The 14,854-nt window shown below is 34.1% G+C and overlaps 2 protein-coding genes across 3 annotated transcripts; one reads left to right on the forward strand and one right to left on the reverse strand.

Annotated features, from left to right (window-relative positions):
* Positions 1-5,351: 5,351 nt before the first annotated feature.
* Positions 5,352-7,932, forward strand: LOC111012883 (transcriptional regulator of RNA polII, SAGA, subunit). The gene is made up of 2 exons (XM_022287186.2): positions 5,352-5,719; positions 6,006-7,932. Exon 2 carries the CDS (start codon positions 6,186-6,188, stop codon positions 7,440-7,442), a length of 1,257 nt encoding a protein of 418 aa, XP_022142878.1. The 5' UTR covers positions 5,352-5,719; positions 6,006-6,185; the 3' UTR covers positions 7,443-7,932.
* A 1,697-nt stretch (positions 7,933-9,629) lies between these two features.
* On the reverse strand, positions 9,630-14,270 carry LOC111008445 (uncharacterized). 2 transcript variants are annotated; one of them, XM_022281162.2, is made up of 7 exons: positions 13,839-14,266; positions 12,904-12,993; positions 11,224-12,413; positions 11,076-11,126; positions 10,897-10,995; positions 10,506-10,670; positions 9,630-9,970 (listed from the first exon to the last, which is right to left on the reverse strand). In XM_022281162.2, exons 3-7 carry the CDS (start codon positions 12,379-12,381, stop codon positions 9,827-9,829), a joined length of 1,617 nt encoding a protein of 538 aa, XP_022136854.1. In that variant the 5' UTR covers positions 12,382-12,413; positions 12,904-12,993; positions 13,839-14,266; the 3' UTR covers positions 9,630-9,826. The 2 variants fall into 2 exon arrangements, with proteins under 2 accessions (XP_022136854.1, XP_087975822.1); XM_088119696.1 differs by lacking the exon at positions 9,630-9,970 and having other exon boundaries at positions 10,568-10,707; positions 13,839-14,270.
* Between the last annotated feature and the right edge of the window lie 584 nt (positions 14,271-14,854).

A 14,854-nucleotide genomic window follows, 5' to 3' on the forward strand; every position in this document is an offset into this window, starting at 1 on the left:
TTATAGTCTCTCTCAAACCAGCTTGTAATTTTTTTATTATTGGAAAAAAAAAATTCCCAATCTCTCCAACCATTTTTTTTAATCAAATTGAAAAAAGAAAACTCCAAAATGAGTAAAAAAAAAAAAAAAAGAATACATCACTCCCTCCCCCCTCCCCATTGTAAGGCTTGTAAATTTTTTTAATAAAATTGAAAACAAAAAAAAACCTCTAAAATGAGTAAAAAGAGGAATCTCTCCCCATCTCTACAATAAAATTAAAAAATAACGCACCCTCGGTTGTTGACGCGGTGACAAGAGGGTTGAATGTTGACACCCAAGATCCAGATTCGAGCCTTGGTCTAGAAGTCAAAAAAATAAAAAATTTAAAAATTAACAAATTAAATTAAAAAAAAACAACTCCAAGATGAGAAGAAAAATGAATAGTTGGATCAAAATGACGCCGACAACATTAAAATCAGCTGTGGTTTTTTCATTGGTAGATCTTGTTTGTGCATTGCATGTGAGTTTAAACTTTAAAGCACTTTTTTTTCTCTTTTTTTTTCCAATTTTTTTTTTTAATTTGTACCTAATCAGTAATCACTATTGGCCATTGGGACAGCTCCAAAGGAAAATAGTTCCTAATTAATTCAAGTAAAGGAAAAGGGATTATTGGTGGGGCATTTTCAAAACTCACTCTTTTGGAATATAGGACAAAAAGAAAAGGAATCAATCTACATTGTGCCAAACTACTCCATTTATTAATTAATCTTATCACAATTAAAATTATTCATAATCTCAACTATATTTCACTCTTTATTAAATAATATCCCACTGAGCTTTGTGACATTTTTCTATTCTAAAGGTAGGTCTTATGTATGTCACTTTTACTTTTTAAATATTATTAAAATGGTTATATTAGGTTATCAATCTGTCCAGCTTGAGTATGACTGGAGTAGTGAGTATAGCTCAGGTGAATAAAATTTCTATGGTCGAATGTTCAAAGTTCTAATTTCTACCACACATTCATGTTGGTGTACGTGTTTTCCTTCCAAATAAGTTAATGTATGGTACCATTTTGTCTTTCATTTTTCTATTTCATATTTTGTTTTAGGTTAAATGATAAATTAAGCCGCCAAAGTGAGTATAGCTCAGCGGTAATTGACATATATTATCTTTAAGTTTTATGTTGTTTATTTAGAGCCGTTTAATAACTATTCGTTTTTTTTAATTATACATGATTTCTCGCATTGGCTTTGGCATGTTTTTTGCATTCTCTATAAATACAATTGAATTCTTTGCCAAATTCAAAAAGAAATGAAAAACTATATATATAGTTTTAGTTTCCAAAATTTGACTTGGATTTTGAAAACGTTAATTTATATATATATATATATATATAGATATAGATTTTGAAAACGTTAAAAAAAAATTAGATAACAAAACAAAGAAACACACGATGAAAGTAATGTTTCTGAATTTTAGAAAGTTTGAATTACGATCAAAAATTTAGATTGGTATTTTAATAATGTCTATTGTTCTTTATTTGTTGAATGAGTGTGAGTTCGAATTATGAATTTTAGGATAGTAATAAGTGTCTTGTCCACTTCACCGATAATAAGATTAACAATAATTTGTTTGATTAACAATATCAACGAAACTAACATAAGCATAGTCCAATAATTAATTACCCATCCCTGAGATTTTAGTTCCGTAATTCTAATTTGTTGTATAAAAAAATAATATTACGAAAATGCTAGCGTGATATGTCTCTTGGATAACATAGTTGCAGTTGCCTAGTTGGCATAATGGGTTAACTAATAAATAATTCTTTTATATAATTGGAAATAAGAAAAAAGGTTGTCCCAAATGGGCCATTTAGTAAACCAGTTTGTTCTTTTTTTGTTGAGTGAAAAAAAGAAAAAAGAAAAAAAGGTAAATCAGTTTTCCGTCTCAGATAAGCCAATTTTGACCATTCATCCAGCCGACAATATCTCTAAAAAAGAGAGAAAAAAGAGGGAAAAAAAAGTGAAATGGGGACATTGGGCATTTGTAGCGAAGTTTTGAAAATGTTTCGATAAAAATATCAATATCAATATCCATAAATATTTTAAAAATATATATTTAAATTAATAAATAAGTATTTTATTATTTTTAAGGAAGTTTAAAATTCTTGTTATCAAATATCATTCGAAAATTTATGAGATTTTGATGATATTTTATTATTTTCTAATACTCATTGATTTTTTTATATGAAAATATTGATTCACTTCATATGTCAATATCAAATTTATAAACATATAAAAATATCCATAAAAAATTAATACTTTTCTGTACGTGAATATAAATTCAAAGTCAAATTTTTTTTTAAGAACAACTTTGACTGAAAATTGAATTCTTAAGTTTGATTTGTATTTAGTTTGTGGGTGTGACACATTTTTCTTTTTTCAATCTACAACTTTTAAACAAAGACACTGATGTTTGACTCGGCAGGTTCGTCAAAGGTTAATTTGGGTATTTCATTGAAAGGGATGACCTTGTAGGGCTATTTTTGTAATTACTGCAAAATATGGCTATTTTTGCAATTTCTGCTATTCTTACTAATGGCCCATTTCGATGCCGAAAATGAAATAAAATCAACTTAAATGGGCTTCTCTTTGGGTCTCGTTTGTATGCCAAAGTGGGCTCAATTTTCAGCCCTCACTTTGGTTTGATAATTTGAGGCCCATATTATCTAATTGGGCCGATCGTTCCGGTTTTCTAATTTGAATGTTCAACATAACCCTTCCAATTTGGGCCTCGCTCGTTATTTTCAACTTCACTTTGGAAGTATACTTCATTAAATCATGTTTATTCCATGCAATTTAACAATAATAATTTTGTTAGTTTTCATCTTTAAATGTTTCAAAGAAGTTATTAATTTTATTCTTTTTTATATATATACTTTAAAAAAGCTTATAAATTTTTATCTAAAATTAAAAAGTAATAAAAAAATTTCTGAAATTTATAAAAAATGTGTGAAACAATTATTATAACTGTTTTTTTAATCCTTATATTTTATCTCTCTAAATTATTTCGTGTTTTTCTCTTTAATATTATAACTTAAATGAAGTCAAATTAAAGATCGAACTCAATCTTAATATGGATGAAATTTGAATACAAGATGTGGAGATGAGGGATTGAACTCACAACTTCTTAGTTGAAAATATATACCAATTATCGCTGAGCTATACTCGTTTGGGCAAATATTTCTAATCTTATTAATATATATTTAGCTTAATTGATTTTGATGCTGCAAGTGTATATATTTTTTCCTTTGCAAGAGAAAAAAAATTAAAGCCAAAGAAAACAAGCTGTTATGTTATATGTATCAAGTTACTTTTATGTTAGTTAGAAGTTAATGAATTTTTTATGAAAAAATAATTTAATTAATTTTACGAGAAAATTTTAATTACCATAACATGATAATTAGTCAATGACCCTTAGTAAATAAAAAACGTAAAATGTACTACTACTTCTATTCTTTGTCAGTTTTTTCTATTTTTCATTCTAATAATATCTTAACATCGAATCTAATTAAATGGAAAAAGCAAAGATGAGAATATTCTAAATCGTTTTTTTTTATATTAGGTTTTGAAATTAGAGTATTATACACCTCGAAGAAATTCATTGTCTAGGGAAGGTGGAGTGATTTCAAAAGAGTTTTCAATTTTCATATTTCAAATGTCGGTTTTCGAATCAAATCAAATGGTATTTTCCATTTGCTGTCACTCAACAACAACAAATCTCAGTTGAACGAGACTATTGTTTGATCATTGAGTTGTCCTTAAAAGAAGTAGAAAATAGAGCCAACTGAAATCGACTACTTGATTTAAGTAAAATAAAAAAACCAAAATTAAAACAAAATCAAACTAATTGAAACCAGCAAAATGAATATCCAAATGACCACCAAAACATGAAAGAGAGTGAAATAATGAAGAAGAAATAAACTACCAAATTGGGACAGTTTCTTTTGTCCCCTGTAACACCCACAAGTCAAGGTAGTTATTATGGTTGAGATGGGTGCTTAATTAATAAAACATAAATCTTTCAACTAAACAACTATGAAAAATTAAACTAAATAAAATTCATAAAAAAATATTTTTTTTCAGTCCTATTGCATTTAAAAGAAAACAAACATAACCCAGGCAATGGAATGAATCCATCAAATAAATTTCTTTTCGTTTAACCTGCGGAGATGAATATTCGAATTTCTAATTTTTTTTCTTAATAGTTGAAAATACATACTTTGATATGTTTAGGTCGACAATTTTAAAACTATATATTAAAAAATTAAAAAATTACTTGTATTTGAAATAATCACATGTCCTATCGTATTTAATGATATTTTATATATTTTTCTCTTCATAATAATGTAAAAAATATATTTCTCATTATTGTAGTGAAATATATTTGTGTTGCATTAATTATAAATTTTAGACCGTTTATTTCTAAATTTAATATCATATTTGATATATTATATACATGACTTTAAATATAAATCAAGACGGTACTACTGAAGCTGTATACAAAATAGTTTACCGATAAATATAAATTGTATTTTTTACTACAAATTTATAAAACAAAATAAAACATGAAGGAATAAGAAAGAAAAGAAAACTAACACAAATTAGTCTTGGTATAACGAGTGGATATTTTTATTTTAATATTCCCCATTTCGTGTAACTAAAATTTTATTTTTCAAATTACAAAATAATTAAAGACGACATTTTATCTTCTCCTTAACTTTCATAGTGGAATTTTAAAATTGAAATAGTTTATATAATTAAATGCTACAAATACACATAATAATTAATTATCCAAATGATTTTATATTATATTTTAAAATAAAAACTGTGTTCATAAAATTTAGCATTTCCTCCCGGCGTTCGGACGGAGACCCAAAAGGAGGGAGAAACAAAACTAACAACAAAATAATGAAATAATAAGGTTAAATTATAAAAATTATCCTTGAAAACGTCATTATCTTGAAGAGTTTCAGTACTATTCTTGACATGTCATAAACGTATAAAAAAAGCGAACATTTTTTAATATTTAAATGAAACGAGGTAACACATAATCATAAGAAACATGTACTTAAAAGTTGTTAAATCAAACACTGTCATCATCTACATCGACATATTGTGTCATATCATCTTTATGCCACGTCGTTTTAAAATATTAACAAATATTTGTTTAAAGAGAATATTTTTTAAATATCTACGAAAGGTCAAAGGACAATATCGAAACTTTCGAAGTGGTATTTTTCACATGTAATTTAAGCAAAATAGAGGGAGAGTTTCAAAAATTGGGAAAATAGAAAAAAGGAAAAAAAAGAAAGGAAAAGAAAAGACCGAGAGAGGCAAGAAGGCGAAGATTGGGACCCCACCCAGAGGCAGTGACTGAAGTTTGGTTTTTGGCTGCAAATTTCAATTTCTTCCCAACTTTTTTTCGTTGAGGTCAGAGCTTCAAACAATCTCTAAACCCCTTCAATGTTTGGATTCTTCTAAGCTTCGTGTTTCTGCTTCATTGCGCCATCGTTTTCTTCTTCATTCTTCCCCCAACTTCGCTTTCTCTTCCTCCACCTCACTGATCTCCATCATTCTACTTCCAATTCCCTACTTTGAACTTCACAGCTCGCTAATTCCGCCTAACAGACGAGGGTTTTCTCTTATTGCTGCTCTGCTGCAATTCGCCGTTCAAGGTAGGTGTTTTTGGCACCGGGTTTTTTGTTTTTTTTTTGTTTTTTTCCCCTTTTTCTGAAATTCCAAGTTAGGGCTTTGATTTTGCGCGATGATCGATTGGAGGGTATGAGCTCGATTTTTCTGTTGTTTCTTTGAGGGGTTTAGTCAGTTTAGCTGGTTTGATCTCTAGGGTTTTGGTTTTGGGAGTATAGATCTGAGTTTGCATTCTAATGCTTCTTGGGTCTGTTCATACGGAATCGTTCGAAATTAAATGTTACTCAGTCGTTGCTGGAATTATGATTTCAGGCTTCTATAAAACCCTTGGTTGGTGCTCCTACTATTTATTCTCAAATGATTTGTCCTGAATGACGTGGAAGTATAAATTCTGGGGGATTTTGAATTGGTACACTACCACAATTCAGCTTCAATTCGAGTAACTGGGGTTTGGAGCTACAGTTTACAGTGTATGAACCGGCCTCTGGAGAAATGCAACCTCAGCACAGCTCCAGAATTGATTTAGGCGACTTGAAAGCTCAGATAGTTAAAAAACTTGGAAATGACAAGTCAAAGCGCTACTTCTTCTACTTGAATAGATTCTTGGGTCAGAAGCTGGGCAAGGTTGAATTTGATAAGTTGTGCGTCCGTGTGCTTGGAAGGGAAAATATTCAGCTCCACAATCAATTAATAAGGTCAATTTTGAAGAATGCATGTGTAGCCAAGACCCCACCACCAATAAATGTGTCAGGACATGCCCAATCTGTGCTACAAGCTTCAAACAATTCTCCTTGCAGGGAAGATGGTCCTGAACAAACTGGATCTGCTTTTCCAAATCAGAATCAGACTGTACCAATTTGGTCAAATGGAGTTCTGCCAGCATCCCCACGGAAGGGTAGGTCTCTCTTGCGTGATCGAAAGTTTAGGGATAGGCCAAGTCCACTTGGACCAAACGGAAAGGTCACATGTCTTTCATATCCATCAACTGGTACCGAAGATAGTGGCAGCAAAGTTATTACAGAGAATGGTAACGTAACCTTGTGTGACTATCAGAGACCAGTACAGCATCTCCAAGCAGTAGCCGAGCTACCTGAGAATGACATAGAGGGAGCAGTTCAGCGGCCATCAGAAAAACCAAGGATACATCCAACAGAAGCAGCTATTCTTGAAGATGGAGAAGAGGTGGAACAGTCGGATCCCTTAAGCTTCCTGAGAGGTCCTCTGCTTCCACCTCTTGGCATTCCATTTTGTTCGGCTAGTGTAGGTGGGGCACGCAGAGCCTTACCAATTGGCAATAGTGGTGATTTTTCAAGTTGTTATGACAGTATTGGACTGTCTGATACAGAGACAGTGAGAAAGCGCATGGAGCAAATTGCAACTGCACAAGGGCTTGAAGGCGTCTCCATGGAATGTTCTAACATCCTGAATAGTACTCTGGATTTGTACCTGAAGCAATTGATAAAGTCTTGCCTTGAGTTAGTGAGATCAAGGTCTACACTTGAGCATACGGGCCACCCAATACAGAAGCAACAGAATCAAGGGAAGGTAATAAATGGTATGTGGCCTAGTAACCACCTACGTGTACAGAATAGCAGCAATGGACGACCCGAAGTTTTGCAGGAAAAGAGTTTAGACTGCTCAGTGTCATTGCTTGATTTCAAAGTTGCTATGGAGCTCAATCCGAAGCAGCTTGGGGAAGATTGGCCTTTGCTGTTGGAGAAAATTTGTATGCGTACCTTTGAGGAATAAGCAATTGGAAAGGTTTCTTAGTCCTGCAGCCATCCTTTTTGGCTAGTCTGTTCTGATCCAAAGGGCTATAAAGTTTACCTGGGGGGTATCTCCCCATTCTGCCCTTCTTTCTGGGGTACACTTGATTGCTCCCAATGGGTTCAGGCTCCAAGTTTCCAAGCTAGAATACTGTAACACTATTGCCTGTTCCACTGAAGAAGTTAAATTAATTCAGTTAAGCAAGGAAAGCTTTCAGCCAGAATGCCCATAAAAGGTTGTTCTGTTGCATTTTTAGCATTCATGTTGGCCCCCATTTGCCACTACCATGTAACTTAGCCTTTTCATGTAACTTATTTTTGAGAGAATCAAAAAAGTTTTGCAGGGATACTGTTATTTAGTTTGGTGAAAGGTGAATCACCTGGGTGAGAACTTCGGGTGCTCTGTATGTATCTTTAGAATCTGAGAATTTATTGGAATTTCAATATCAATAACAAATTAACATCCATTTCAATGGCGCTTTGTAGTTTTGTTCTCATGTTCATCTATATAATAATTCAATATCTAATCATGTTGCTCTTGTCTTCTAACTTAAATTAGTTATTCTAGACCCCACCTTCATGATGTGAATAATGGCAGCTGCTCCTCTAGATAAATGTGAATTGTAGGTGTCTCAGAAGTTCAAGTCTCATGACCATAGGTCTCTGCAACCAGATATCCAGCTTACTACAAGAATAGATAAATGCTCTACAACTGCCATGGCCATATGGAAGCAGCAAATTCTCGTTAAAAGGTAACGCCATGATAGAACTTTGAAGTAGACAAGACCGGTATCTGCTCTTTTGTGAAATAGCATTTTTCCAATTCCACTCAGCTAATTTGAACTTATATGTGCTGGAATGTATAGAAGATGATTTGGCTTACAGAACATATTTGCATTTACAATACTATCGAGCAGTGTCAGGAAAAGCTTGACCTGGTCTTGTGATGTCTGCTGTCTTATCATGAGCGCCTTTCCATCGTCATATAATCTTTTCAGTTTTCTTCTGAGAAGTTGCCCAGAATTTTCTTATGATGTTGTTTGCTTGTTAGTAAAATCTTTTCTTCATTTCTGGCTGAACATGTATAAAGTCATATTATGAAGTAACTATTTCTTATGCTGAATGCAATAAGTTTCTGTTTCTGAGTCTGTAATGCATATGAAGGATAACACAGAATCTTCTTTACATATCATGAAACAAGCTCTATTTTGGCCTCCATATTGGGGTTTTATTGCAGATGCATATGGTAAAGTTGGTTTTGGGCAAAATTCTTAACAAGGGATAGTTCAAATTTATTACAAAATAGATGATTTTACTTTGGAATGTACATTATTTTTAAAGACAGTCTTGTTCTATCCTCTCATTTAATTTATATCTTGTTACATCAAATTTCTATAACCCTGCCTGAATGATCCAAGATTTGTGATAATATGTTGAAAACTTGGATTCCGTGGGCTTGAAGATGATCAAACTGAAGTTTTTTTGTTCCTTGCAGTACACACCCCTACACTACAGTGGCATGCTTATCTTAAAGGTAAGCAGAAATCTTTGAAAATTTGCTTTCTGAATTCCCATTTTTATGTAGTGTTTGCTTTTGGTCCTCAGAATGATTTTGTTGGCTTCTGCAGCAAAATTTTGGTTCAATTTTCACTCACAGTTGCCCGAAGGAGTAAGAAATTACTGTAACCAAATATAATGTTTTAATTGTACTAGACATAGAACTTTTCTTCAAAATTACTGCTCTAGATTGTCTGTTCTATTTCTGTAAGTCATATGTTAAACAATGGTTGTGATATGTTCTTGCTTTGTTCATTATCCAAAATGAGCCTAATGGGCTGAATTGGATGCTGGATGGAGCCTTTGTAATAAACCCAAATTTCTTTTTGTCCCTTTTACGAAATTCATTCAATGAAAATGATCCAAAATGGATAAGTAATTGTACAATTTAGATATCAAGTTAGGCTATCAATAGGGAATGATCTATAAATGATTTCATATGATACAGTCATTCAAATCCAAAGGTAAACTAATATATCGATCTATAATATTATAACAAACCCATTGGAGACTAGAAATCCATGTATGAAATCGAATTAGTTGAACTGATTTATAAGAATAATGCAAGTATAACGAATCAGAGACCAATCAAAATCCTGTCCGAAAACAAACAGAAAAAAAAGACCAGCTTTGATTTCCAAACACATAAATTTCCATTCACAGTTCAATTGAGAGTTGAGACAGATCAAGTGATGGAGTCTGTAGATCAAATTGAGGTGAAACAGATGAATTTTGTACAAACAAACATAAAGAAGTTGCAGATAAAGAGATTCCTAATCTGCTTTTAACTTTGATTTATTTGGTTCTATATCATTTGAAAGGGTGAAGCTGATGTGCTGATGTTTTGCAAATAGGACACCAGTTCTTCAACCTCAGCCACTGTTGTATGCATTTTACATGATATTTGTGCTCACAATGCAGTCTCCCAACTTCATCTCCACTCACATATTCTTCCTGCAAAAAATGAAAAAAGTTTTCTTTTTGACACAAAGATTTAAATTATTATTGCCAAACCAAAAAACGTAGTCCAATTTCAATCAGAGATAACATCAAAGTCTAGTAGATTTTTGAGTTAACAAACAAAGAGGTGAAGATTTGAACCACCGTCCATTAGAAAGGTAAATAATGTCTTGACTAGTTGAGTTAAGTTGAGGTCAGCGAAGTGAATAGATTAAGACGTAATACATTCATCGAGAAGTCAGTAAAAATCAATTCCCAAAAAAAAAAGTAAAAGTCAACGACCACGTAAACAAGCTGCTTCTTGTTCCAGCCATGATCAAAGTTAATAGGCAACAAAGCTATAATGTGAATTTCTTAGACCTTTCTTGGACTGAATTATGTATGTGCCACCTGACCTATGTGCAATTCACTTGATCAGTTTTTACCTCACTTTCATGTTTGCGCTCTTTCAATCTAGACACAAAATCTGTCATCCCGGTGTTAAAATCTACAGCATTAATAGTTGTGAAGAAAGGGTCAGGAAGGGAACCTGACAAATACAACATTTGACATCGCTCAAATCCTCGACAGAACTCGTGAGCTCTCCTCCTTGAGGTTTGGACTGGAAGATGCTTCTGTTAAGGCATTCTGTCAATGCTTCTTCAGACAGTGCTGTGCTCACTGTCCCCATTCTCTCTTCTAAATCTAGAAGTTCCTGTTAAAAAGCGGAAGAAAGAATAGGAGTGAAATTACTGCAGAGGAAATGCCACTCCCAAAATTGTATTCAGCAAAACCATTTCATGGAATAAAATGATAACTGTAGCTGTAAGCATTAAATAAATCGAACAGTCCACCAAGAAACTGATAACTATGACAAGAAATTGCATAAGATTTGCAGAAGCCTTCCAACTGACTTTTACTTTCAAAAGGTAAGTACCAACCTCATACGTCATGTTATCAATGTCCAGCCTCATGTCTCTATGCTGATCATGGATGTTTAGGCTACTAAGGAACAAACTTGTCTCGAGAAGAATAGCTTGCTGCAAGACAAAATGAAGATACCTGTCAGCAGCTCGTTTTTTAATGAAATAAGAAACCGAAAAGGAAAAGGAATACACACCTCGTAAGTTAACTCCTCCTCCTGTTCAATTCTCTCCAACGCCAATAGTACCTGAAAATTGTATAATAATTAAGTGACAACTGAAGATCTCTTTCCCAGGGGGCCAGGACCATGAAAATAAGACGCAGGGTTTTAAGAAGACAGATACCTCTGCAATGCCATCAAGGTTGCGGCATCGAAAACTGTTCAGATTTGTCGAAGTGCTCGAAATACCACCTTCTGCAGCAGTGGTTTGTCCAATGTCAAGTAGACTTTGACTATAATCCTCATGTTCAGGGTAAGTCATGTGGTGCCTGGAGTGTGATTCTGAACGACTTTGAAGTGAGCTAGAAGTATGCGAGGAACCAGAGATGTTGGATTGAGGCATCCATGAAGTCATCAGTGAATCCTGCAACGACCGATCACCACTAATTCCTTGATAAGAATGGCTCGCCCCATCACATGCACTTGCCAAACTTCGAGTTCCAAGTGAGGAAAGAACATTTTGTCTGTGAAACATGTTTCGACCTTGTCTTTGATCAGAAATAGAGATGCCACGACGGTAACCACAATTCTGTCCACAGGAAGTGCCACTCACCTTCTTTCCTCTAGAACTGGAACTATTCTCACCATCATAAATCATCTTCTTTGTTACATTCTTCCTTCTCACAAGGTTTTGCTCTTTCGAAGAACTATCTGGTGGAATTATCTCAGATACTGAATTACATTCGAGGTTTCTCGAAACGTATCTACTGGTACCACCATTTAATGCCTGGCAAAGACTTCTAGATCGCATTGATGTAGAAGTATCTTGATTGTCCACTCCATATCTTTGAATTGAGTTTCTCCTAGATTTAGTGTTGGAATCCGTACTGCTGCTTCCCCTTTCCATCAATATGGCATCAGCAGGCACCGAACTTTCAGATTTTACATGAAGCACTGTGTGGAACATTCCAGGAGGTGAGATGAATTCCAGTTCTTCCAACTCATCCTGAATGCTACCATCTTCAGATGAATCTGTTTCAAGCTTAGACGAAAGCTTTCCAAATGGATCTGGAAAGGATTTCCTGAAATTTCTGATTGAAGAACTCCTTGAGGAACTTCCAACAATTTCTTTGCCACTTGAGCTGCGGAATGGTCTTTTTGAGCTGGCTTTACTTGAACAGCCAACTTCTGCACCACTACTGGAGCATATCCTGCCAGTACAGCCAAGTCGGCTGCCATGATTACTATGATCCCTGTTCTTCATGTTATCCCTCAAAACTACACCAGGTCCCTTTCTACTAACAATTCCCACGTGAACTCTTCTACTGGAATACTCATCCATCAAAAACTATTTGCAGCCTACAAACCTTCAATCTGCACGATTAAGGAACATGTGAGGAGTTACTCTAAGTGGAAAAACTTCTAGTAGACCAATGGTCAATCGGTATGCCAATTAGAAACTAAAGAATAAAAGAAGAAAAAGAAAAAAAAGAACAGAACAGGAAAAACAGGAAAAACAGGGAAAAAAAAATATAGGGATAACATAATACAGGGACTAATAAAAATAGACTGCAGTAAGGATACCCAAACGTGGAGGTAAAAGAGGATGACTGATGAAACCACAAATTCACATCCAAAAAATTTTGTGGAGACAGATGAAAATTACAAAAATATCTTCAGCACTGAACCAAACAGCTGATGGCAAAACTTAGAAATTTGCCGACTCATAGCCTTAACTGCAAGAGGGGCTTTTCCTCTTGCACTTAATCAGAACTTCACCCATGATTATACGTATATATATTAGAACCCTTCCATCCAATCATGTTCTTACACTTTGACCTGAGGGTAAGAAAGTAGTGATTACCTGAGGTGAGTATCGCTTTGTCACGTAATTTTGAAGAGGCTCTTCTTTGTCTTCCTTCTTCCCCTTTTTGTTCAACGATGTCGACTCAACCTAGAACAATGTTTTCATGATTGTGAATTGAATTCTTTTGATGTCAAACAAACATAAACAAGATGCACTAAATAAAGTAGTAAGGTCCAAAAGCAAGCTAAATACATATATGATCGTGGTTAATTGAACTTCAGGAAATCAACATTTTAACTGGTCCTACACTCCTACTGTACTTCTGTCACAATCTTGAACTGCTGGCTTTTGGAATTATTGAGTAAGAAAGAATAATTAGTTAATTAACACTAGAACATTGAATATAACAATATAACATGAATATTGGATAATACTAACTCAAAGAAAATAAGCAATCAAAATACTACCCAAAAAAATGGGAAGAAACCCCAAAATCATTCAGGACAACAGATTGAAAGGGACGTAAACTTCAATGCCTAAGACCCAAAATTATGGAATTGCTTCCAATTAATAATTCAAAAAGGAAACCAAATCTCTGGTCCTCGCGTAACCTTTCTGAAAAAAGACCATTAATAGGATAGAACAAAAGAATCCAAAGGACATATGCTATAATCCATCTTCATAGAAGGTGGATCTCAATGCATTTTCCAAGACCTCACTGTTGCTCGATTACGTCTACACAATGTTCCTGTTCCAGAGCTAAAGCCCTGAATAGCAATCCGGTTACAATGTATCTCAAATTCTCAAGCAACTAAACCGGAAGAGCTACGATGGAAAAGTTAGAAACTGAACAAATCGAACAAAAAGAAATTGCCAAAAATCATTCGGATCTTTCATAGATGGCTTCTAAAAGAGAATGAAGAGAAAGCAGAGTCCATTCGTAAAGACACCAAAGAACTTCAAAAAAGTCGGAAAGCTTTAGACACCCCAACCTGCTTGAACACTAGAAGAAACCGAAAGAAGAACAGAAGAACGGCAACACCGAGCTTCAAGTCCACCGCATCTTCACCTTCCTCTGGAAAATTATAGACAAAAGAACGAATGATGAACTATTTGAAGACACTTTCTTCAATATCTCCTCCGAGCAACAATGGCGGCCATAGAAAGATCGAAAGGGAGGGAAGATCCAAGACGGAAAAGATGAAGAGATTTTGTGCGTATAAATATACTGAGAGATTCTTTTCTTAGAAGCTGAACTGAAGACTCAAAGAATGGTGGCGTCCTGCAGCAGCAAGAAGAAGGAAATGGCGGCTTCTGCGATATCGGCCGTTGGATCGGGGTGTTCTGTATGGTTGATGATCGACGGCTGAGGATCACTTTCAAGTTTCAACCCATCGTTTCATTACCCGATTTCACTATGGTGTCAGTGCCAGATGAATTATTGAAAGATTTTAAAGATAGTGTACGAAATGAAAATATTTTTGTCAGCTCCGCTCCGCGGGCATAAGCGTAATTATGCCGCCCTCACTAATGGGCCCTCAGCGGCCCATTTAGTGAGTGGTCTAGTTTGGTAAGAAACTATGGCTATCGCAGTACTGGGCCCGCTATCGCTTTCCTTGTGGGCCCGATTTTGTCTTTCCACTTTAGTTTTCTTTCTTAAAATAATTAACTCTTTTTATTATTATTTTTTTTGGTAAAGTTAAAATCATTAACTCTGGTTAATGATAATAATGAAATAAAAATTGGAGCGAAGTGACTTTAAGTGGACAGTGGACTAAAAATTTCACAATAAGAAAAAAACATAAGTTCTAACCAACAACATAGTTTAGTTCTATAATTATAATGGAAGCATCATTTTTCAAAAGGATTATTCTTATTCGATAAGTCATTTATAAAATAAATGGAAATCAAATCAATATTAAAAAAGTATAACATGTAAACTTTGGTCAAATATAGCTACTTTTACAGATAAATAACCATACTTTATTATCATTTCAAAGCATTTATA

This window comes from Momordica charantia, assembly GCF_013281855.1.
Source record: "Momordica charantia cultivar OHB3-1 chromosome 11 unlocalized genomic scaffold, Mcharantia_2.0 BLBB01000011.1, whole genome shotgun sequence".
Lineage (NCBI taxonomy): Eukaryota > Viridiplantae > Streptophyta > Magnoliopsida > Cucurbitales > Cucurbitaceae > Momordica > Momordica charantia.